This window comes from Rutilus rutilus, assembly GCF_951802725.1.
Source record: "Rutilus rutilus genome assembly, chromosome: 14".
Lineage (NCBI taxonomy): Eukaryota > Metazoa > Chordata > Actinopteri > Cypriniformes > Leuciscidae > Rutilus > Rutilus rutilus.
In genome coordinates, this window is record NC_140219.1 from 33,469,861 (window position 1) to 33,479,247 (window position 9,387).

The 9,387-nt window shown below is 38.9% G+C and overlaps 1 protein-coding gene across 2 annotated transcripts; it reads right to left on the reverse strand.

Moving 5' to 3' along the window:
- Nucleotides 1-2,171: 2,171 nt before the first annotated feature.
- LOC311304090 (sialidase-3-like) lies at nt 2,172-9,160 on the reverse strand. 2 transcript variants are annotated; one of them, XM_084430957.1, is made up of 3 exons: nt 8,841-9,160; nt 4,515-4,778; nt 2,172-4,402 (listed from the first exon to the last, which is right to left on the reverse strand). In XM_084430957.1, the coding sequence occupies exons 2-3, from the start codon at nt 4,761-4,763 to the stop codon at nt 3,383-3,385; spliced, it is 1,269 nt and encodes a 422-aa protein (XP_084287083.1). In that variant the 5' UTR covers nt 4,764-4,778; nt 8,841-9,160; the 3' UTR covers nt 2,172-3,382. The 2 variants fall into 2 exon arrangements, with proteins under 2 accessions (XP_084287083.1, XP_084287084.1); XM_084430958.1 differs by lacking the exon at nt 8,841-9,160 and adding an exon at nt 8,267-8,344.
- Between the last annotated feature and the right edge of the window lie 227 nt (nt 9,161-9,387).

The following is a 9,387-nucleotide window of genomic DNA, read 5'->3' on the forward strand; positions in this document are numbered from 1 at the left end:
CGGGCTATGTTGCTGATTTAGCTCTACTGGTTGAGCTGCACTATGTGGAAGTATCAGTTGGACCGGCTGTGCCGCTCCCTGCCCCATATTATGTGCTTGTGTACTGTGGTATCTCGGCCGCCCAGCTCCGCTTCGCGTTCCCTGGGCTCCCCATGGGATTCATTCAGGATGCTGGGCGCGCGCACGGCGTTGACAAGGGTGTTCCCGCAGCGTAAGCTAGCTTACGCAATACGAGAGAACCTCTCGTAAGAGAACGTACTCGGTTACTAACGTAACCTCTGTTCTCTCTAGAGAGGGAACGAGTATTGCGTAACCCGCCGTGCTCTCGCCACGAGCTCATTTCGCTTCATGCGACAGAAACCAGCGAAGCAGCCTCTGTTCCTTGCTTATATACGCTAAGCCACACCCCTAATGACGGGCTGTGACGCATTAAGCGCGCCAAGCGCGCTCATTGGACGTGACGTCACGCGCAAGGCTCAGCCATAGGCTGCTGCAGTTGCCGCAGAGCAGCCAATGGGCACGCGATTCGCCTGCCCTAGGTCTGCAGGCTGCCGCACTGCGTTGACAAGATTTAAAAAATTAAGGATAATTTTTGGCTTCAGTATCTCGAGAAAGGAGACTTTCCCGCAGCGTAAGCTAGCTTACGCAATACTCGTTCCCTCTCTAGAGAGAACAGAGGTTACGTTAGTAACCGAGTACGTTTTCTGAATATGTAGTTGTTGTGGCGTTTGTATGTGTTTTCTGAATATGTAGTTGTTGTGGCGTTTGTATGTGTTTTCTGAATTTGGAGATGTTTTCTGAATATGTAGTTGTTGTGGCGGCGTTTGCATGTGTTTTCTGAATTTGAAGGCGTTTTCTGAATATGTAGGCTAGTTGTTGTGGCGTTTGTATGTGTTGTGACCCTTCTCGGCCACCATACTTCAGAGGTGTGTGTGTGTGTCTGGGGATTCAGGAGGAGAGAAGTCCTCCACCTCCACAGAGCCAGGGGGTTCAGGGGGTGCGTAGAGGCTATGTACGGAACAATTTTCCTTCTTCGATTACTGTAGGCTAATATATGTAGCAAGGCATTCAGTTACTTTTGAAAGGACAAAAATAAGATGTCAGTGTATTTCATTAGATTTTAACTTTCCCAGCTATAAAAAAATCTAGCATTTCCTCGCGTTTTACCACAGATTTTTAGTGACAGTCGATATGTATGGGCCACTGGCTGATGACAGTTATCACCCATCACCCACCCCCCACCCCCCACCCTCCCCCTCCCCCTCCCCCTCCCCCTCCCCACCAAAACCACCACAGTCTGCTATCTAGTTTTGCAGCTGTGGCCCAAGAGGTCACAGTGCTCTTGTGGATAACAATGAGGAACTTCCCCTTGCTTTCCTGATCAACCAAGTGAATAAGAAGTGTGACATGTTTCCTGGTTAGTCAGTCTCTGTTTCAGACTCAAACCTCTTTCTTTCTCACACTCTAGCTCACTGCAAGAGAGCTCTCCTACACATTATTCTAGAATATTTACTCAGAGATAATAGAAGTGATTATTAACTGTTATGTTCATTTTTCTTTGTTATAATTTGAATTCTGATTATTTGCCCACCCAATCCGGTAAACATGATGAGAGTTCAAATCCCCATTGATGGGCGGTAACTTGGAAATCACCAGATTTTTGCTGGACAATAGCCATGTGCAAGATGATTGAATGTAATAAATAACAGTTATATAATACAAAAAATTAAAATAACCATGATATCCAATATAAAAATAAAACACTTTTTTGATTCTCAGATTGACACTCAGATTGGTTTAATAATAATATTATTTTGATTTCTCAACTTGTAAATTCAAATGGTCATTTGTTTTCTTATTCTGAATTCTTAACTAAATATTGTATTCCTGTCAACCCACGAGACTTTGCCATAGTGATGGATGCCATCCCTAGTGGAGCTATTGCACTTTTAAAAAACTCAGCTGATTCTTCACTCTCTTCTTCCTCTTGGAGACATCCTTGCGAGACAGCAATAGGGAAGATCTGTTTTTTATCTAGTCCCTCTCTTAGGAATAGAAAGATAAGACAACTTTTTCAGAATTATATTATTACTGTCCCATCTGTAATATAATATTGGATTAATTGTTTTAATGATATTCCTTGGAAGAAAGTGTGGTCTCCATCCAACAAATATTTAATCACTAATAAGGTTAAAGAGGTATCATTCAAGTTGTTACATCGATTTTACCCAGTCAATCTTTATATAAAAAAAATGGGGTGTACAGTGTGTGGTCATTGAAAATGTGTTTTGATATATGTTTTTCACAGAAAATGAGCCAAGGCCAATGAGTCTGAGGTTGAAAAAATAATTAATTGTATCATTTTTCTTTTGATAAAAAATTAAAACGGATCCTACAAACCCGAACACCATACAAGGGTTGAAGAAAAACTACTTGTTCCATAGTGGAAACTTGCCCACGTCTGCAGAACATATTCAGAACAAAAGGTTAACATAAGTCAAAAATATAGATACATCATTGATACAGTATATATGTATTTGAGAAGCAAAATCATCAAAGGAAACATTAATACAAATATGTCTGATTATATGATGATGAACAAAAGAAGATATGATTGATTATATGATAAAATATGGTTGATTTTATAAAACGTAACAGGAGGAATCAGATTTTTTTTTTCCTTTTTCTGTACACCATGGGCCCTATCATACACCCGACGCAATGCAGCGCCAAGCACAACGCAACTGTGTTTTGCTAGTTTCAGCCCGACGCAGTTATCATTTTCACGTCCTGCGCCACGTTGTATAAATAGCAAATGCATTTGTGCCCATCTGTGCGCCATGGGCTGGTCTGAAAACGAGGTGTGTTCTGGCACATTGTTGGCACGTTGCTATTTTGAGGAACTGAAATAGACTGAGCCATTGACCAACTGAAACCTGGTCTAAAGTAAAAAAATAATAATTACAGAGCGCGTTAATAATGTGCGCCTATAGACTCTGCTTATTACACGCACAGGGATGTACAGCAGCACACAAACATGCCAAATATTAAAAATAAAAAGGATTACAATGTAAAAGATTAATATTGTGTATTATTATTATTATTATTATTATTATATGTAAATTACCAAAGAATATATAGCTAAACTAATGAAAATATTTACTGTTTACATATTGAATAATTCAGGTGAATGGAATACATAGGGTTTAAAATGGAATATTTCAGAATTATTGGCATACACTTAAAATAACAAAAGCATATTTGGTTGGTTATGATAATTTGCTATTTGAATTAAGAAACTGATGTATTTCCAACTTCATTTTTAAACATTCAGACATTTACATTAATAAACAAATTAACTCTAGCCGAAAAAAAAAGAAAATCATATTAAAAGACATGAACTTTTTTCTTTTTTGCAACATGAACTTGGTTTATCCGTAGAGTTGTTGATATCGGAAAGCTTGAAGGCTATCTTTTCAAGTTCACTGTTCTCACCACATTCAAAGAGACAGGCAAAGTACTTTTGATCCTCACACTCTGCCAGATCTGAGTATCCACTTGGACCTTCGTTGATGCACTGCATGGGTTTCCATTGCATGGGATCCAACGGTGATTTATTCACATAGATTTCAAGATCCTTTCTCTCGCATTTACTAAATGGATGAGAATAGAGCAGCCATGTACTCTGATCAGGGGGATGAATTTTCAGCACACTGCCTTGGCAACCATAATCACCAGTCTCTGTCAGCTGTGCAGGTGTAGGCTTGTTAAAAGTTTTTCCACTATCCTCACTTAGAGCCTCGACTCTGAGGCCGGATGTACTTCGAGCATTGCAGTACAGTTTGTCGTCTATCTCAGCCATCTGACACTCACAAGACTCACCTTCCATTTGTTCTCCTACATGCCAAGTGCTTCCTTCATTATCACTGTAGAATGCAAATGCACGTGATTCGAGGCAACAACATGATGAACAACATGATGAACAACATGATGAACAACATGATGAAAAACATGATGAAAAACATGATGAACAACATGATGAACAACACTTTTCGGAATCAAAATAATACGCATATGCTGGGATAATCAGTCTCCCGTTCTCCATTTGAACACCATGTCCTGGTCCAACAGCAAAGGTGGCCCAGTTTTTCTCCTTTTCACTGATCACATCTTTCAAGTTCGTAACATCACTCCAGTTTCTGCCAGTGTCCTTACTGGTTATGTAACAAAGTTGTGCCTGGTTCTTTTTTGCATATTTTTGATACTTTTCAGAGACACCAAAGGGAACACAAATAAAAAACAGGAAGAGCGTATCAGAATCTTTCTCATAGACCGGACATGGATTCATGCTGCGGTGGCCATGTAGAAGAGCTGAATTGAGCACCAGATGACCACTGTCCCACTGAAATAAAAACATGACATCATGTGAAAACAATCTATGAAATAGTTCAGTTGTGAAGAAAATTGTCTGTTATGAAAAATATTTTGCGATTTTGGTTAAACGTGTCTGGTACCTCAACTTCCTCGCCATTCTTCCACAATCCTCTTCTCATCACAAGCACTTCTGCATCAGTGTCGTCAGGAGTTTTCCGCTTTTCAGCGAAGGCAAGGTAGGTTTGTTTGGCACTGATATAGATGAGAGCTGGAATTCTGTACGTCACCTGCTTTTTATTAACTTTTGCCTCCTGTGCGAATAATGTTGTTGCTGTTGTTATGTCGTCGAGAGGAATTGAATTGCTGATTGAAGATGTATTGTTACCCATTGTAAAATTCTAGCCCTATAAACAGAAAGAATAAATAGTAGAAGTATCAGTAACAGTATCACCATGCACTTCAGCCACGTGTTTGAATGTATTAATTACACTGCTTGAGAGACCAACTCAAATCAAATCAAAATGATTTTAGACCTTTTCTCAGAATTATGTTGGCTTGATAAAAAAGACTTTCATTGAGGGGGTCAAAACATTTATACAATAACCCTTTCTAGGCTTGGTTTCACAGACAGGGCTAAGATTACCGTGTTTTCCGGACTATAAATCGCACTTTTTGTAAAAGTTTGGCTGGTCCTGCGACTTTTAGTCAGGCGTGACTTATATATCAAAATGAATTCATACTGACTGACATGAACCAAGAGAAAACATTACCATCTACAGCAGCGAAAGGGCGCTCTATGCTGCTCCTGTAGCCTCTACCCCTGAAAAAAATTACTGAAAACAACTGAAGACTGAAAAACTATTAACTGAAACATTAACTTAAAGACAACTGAGAAACTGTGCGTTCACACCGCCGCCGGCTAAGGCTTCAAAGCCAAGGTCGACAGTTTCCGTGAGTTCGTTGAAAAGCAGGTAACTGAACACAACGTATCACCGGATCATATTATCAACATGGAGGACGAGGTCCCCCTAACGTTTGACATTCAGCCTGTTGTTCTGTGTCTATTGTGTAGTTGAATAACTTGCCTTTCCAGATTAAATGTCTGTTCTTGGTCTTGGATTTTGTGAAATAAATTTCTAAATAAATGCGTCCAGTAAAAAAAGTCCAGGGTGACTTATATATGTTTTTTTTCCTCTTCATGACACATTTTTTGACTGATGTGACTTATACTCCGGAGTGACTTATAGTCTGGAAAATACGGTAAGTCAGTATTAGGCCTTAGTTCATTGGTAAGCTCCTCCCCTCGACCACAGATGAGCCAATGGCAGTTGAGTATCAGTTATACGCATGGGCGTCAGTTTGGTTTGAAATGTGCTGGGGACAGAGACGCATTCGGAAGTGCATTTTCAGAAGTTCTGGGGACAATGATGCATTCTTTTTATGAAGAAGAAAGCCTTAAGTTTTCAAAAAGCATTAGACATATGACCCACTATACTGCTTCATAAGTACCATGTTGACAATATGATATGTACGTGGTTTAATGTACCTAAACAACGATCACCAAATTTCTCTCTCATATTGCTGATCATAACCACTGAAAACGGTAAAAAAATCGAACCAAAGGTCAAATTATTATGGACGTAATCTGACATTAAGCGTTTCTGCTTCACATTTTCAGCAGGGCAGCGGAGCGGCTGTGGGTTGACTCCCCACGGTTCTCATGGGCATCATATATAAGTCCTAATGTGAAAAAATGCATTTTAGTCTGGGACTAGCTTAAGCCTATGAATAACTGCATATATTAACACTCTTAAGCATGTTGTTTTGTTCATTGAGCAATAGGGGTGGGTGGATTGATCCTGAAGTATCGATACTTTCGATACTGACGTGGTATCGAAAAGGATTGATCCTCACATAAAAATATCGATCCAAATGTGTGTTTTTTTTACCAGTAATTTTTTATTAATTTAGCATGCAATTCAATGCATAAAATAAGCTTCTGAGTGGAAAAATAAGCGAATGTTAGAGGATAATTGTGTAGGATAGAACTTTTTCTCCTAGTCATCTGGATACAAGACGAAGTGTTTCTGAGTGTTTCTGAATGGCAGTTTGCTATTTTGTGTTTATGTAGTTCATTAGGCTGTCTGTTGAAGTGTGTTTTCTCAGGTTACTGATGCTCGAACACAGTTTTATGCACTATTGTAGTCTAATTGTAGTAATTGTCCTTGCATGCACATTGTCATTGAGGAAATTATATTTTATTTAAGAACAATTGTTTGAAAAGTGAATGCACTTTAAAAAGTGAATGTCATTTCATTTCAATAAAAGATGCGATGCCTGATTTGGTTTATATTTGTTTATTGCAGTGGTTCTCAATTCCAGTCCTCGGGACCCGCTGCTCTGCACATTTTGTGTCTCCCTTATTTAACACACCTGAACCAGATCATCAGCTCATTAGGAGAGACTCCATGAACTGAACTGAGTGTGTCAGATAAGAGAGACATACAAAATGTGCAGAGCAAGGGGTCCCGAGGACTGGAATTGAGAACCACTGGTTTATTGCACTCGCTTGCACCCACTTGTGGGCATAGGAGTCGATACAACACTCTTTTTTTCCTTTAACATTAACTATTGTCTTTAGAATTATAATTCTAATTTTGCTAATATTTGAAGAAAGAAATTCTAATTTAGCTTTCAGCCATTTTGACAGCCCTTACGCACGTGCCATCGCACTGACATCCTGACGTCACGTCTTTACAGGATTTTTACGGAATGTGTGTGAACGCACTCACAGATTCCGGAAAATCACTGGCAGTGTGAATGAACGGGGGACACATTATCCGTGTATTTTCCGGAATCTCTGTGTGAAAGGGGCTTTATAGTTTACAATTTATATATTATTTTTGCACTTTAAGTATACTACTATGTTCCTATTTAGGTATAATTTTACCTAACTAATTTTAAAAACAACCTTTTTATCAACACTTGAATGTGGTTAAATTTATTTATCTATTTTTAAGAAGTCAACACTTTAAACAAAAAGCTGAGAAAATTGCATTTTAGCCAAAGACTTCGTCCGGATGGGATTCAGAACGATGATCAAAATAGATGCAGTAGATCGAGTCCATCAACACCCTCGAAGCTTCACAGTCCTTTAGCTCGTCCTGGGTTGACATTTCATTCGGTAACATTAGGCAGTTTTGATTTATATGCTGTTTAATATTGATGATAACATTATTTTACATTTGTGCGAACAATCTTCTATCACTTGTTTCAGCTTCTTCTTCTGTGTTTTGATCTGGAGATTCTTTACTCTTTCAGAAGATGTGTAATAGCGCCCCCTACCGCATAACTGTGAAAACACTGATTTCAGAGTAAATTCCTAAGTACACTACCAGTGTACCACCAGCCTACTCAAAAATTCAGATACTCAGAATTAGGAACATATCTGTTTTCTTTATAAATCAATATTTTCAAACAATGTAAGACAGTATGTAAAACTATGTGAACAATTATTGAATTAGGCTACCCTCAATCAAAAGATTAATCACAACTGCATGCCAAGTATACTTAGAATACTTATACTTTAAAGTATATCTCGATCAAAAGATAGGGACAAGTAGGCTAAATATACTTAGACCTTTCTGTCAGTACAAGTAAAGTATACACAAGTGCAATTTTAAGTATATTTCTGAGAAGTACATAAAGTATATTTCTTGAGAATATAAAAAGTAGACTGAAAGAACTTTCTTGTTTTTAGTTTAAAAGAAGTATAATAGCACACTTGAATAAACTTATTTTTCGTAAGGGGCTATATCTTTTCTAACTGTTCTGACTTACAGTTTTCCTAAAAAACGATGACCAAAACTCGGAAAAACTCCCATAGACTCACATTGACGGAATGTTCAGACTTTTCAAACTCCAACTGTCAAAAATTCATATCTAAACTCCCTGAAGCCCATTACTGTGCGTTCACACCGCCTCCTGCGAGAGCGGCTCTCTCCGCCCTGCCAACCACGGCGTAGAAAGATTTGTGGATGCTCTGACGTAGATCGAATGTTTGGTCTTTTTTTTTTTTACTTTATTTAAAGGGGCCGCGAAGCAAACAAGCACGTTGATCGTTATTTGTGCAGACTGAACAAGTATCTTGGAATACCAGTGGAATCTTTTAAATTTGAAAGTAAGAAATTGATAGATGGAAAGAACTTAACAATTATAGTGACATGTTTGCTAACAAAAAGCCATTTTTGTAGTGTGACTTTTGTGTTCATGGATAAGTGTTAATCTAATTTGCATTCCTGCTGAAAAACAAGCTTTCTAGCGCAAAAATGTTGCCTATAAATAGTGTTCAAACACTATTAAACTCAAACACTCATAAACTCAAAAACGTATAAACTCTATGGGTTACTTCCATGGTTTCTGTCCTGTTGATAATTCTCCATTAGACTATAAGAAGCAATACTCACAGAAATGATGTTTCCTGCAGCTGCAGCAGCAAATGATTCTCACAGCAGGGTTGTGTCTCCACAAACACTAGAGCCTCTTTTCTCAGGTCTGACCAAAACATGCTGAGCATCCTGTATTTATTATCATAAATCAACCAGGGGCGGCGCTGGGACTCGAATGATTTAGCCCCGAATGTTTAGCCTGGAACAAGTCCCTGAGCTTATGGGAAATATGATATTAAGAATAAACTAAATATTGGTTGTTTTATCTTAGTTCGTAGCAGTCTCTGACTGGTGATAGTTGAAATCTGTCTCTCCCTCCTTCCCTCCCTCCTGCACACACACACACACACACACACACACACACACACACTTCAAATCTACTCAGCTTGAAATTCTCCTCCATCAAAAAACAATCAACTGAGCAACAGCCCTCAACCTCCTTATCGAAATAAAATCCACGCAGGACTCCCCTTCTGCCATCTCCTACATACCCAGGTGGGCAGTCCTTGTATACTTCAGTGCAGTGCAAGCACAGAGTCAACGAGCAGGGCACCAGGACCTCTTG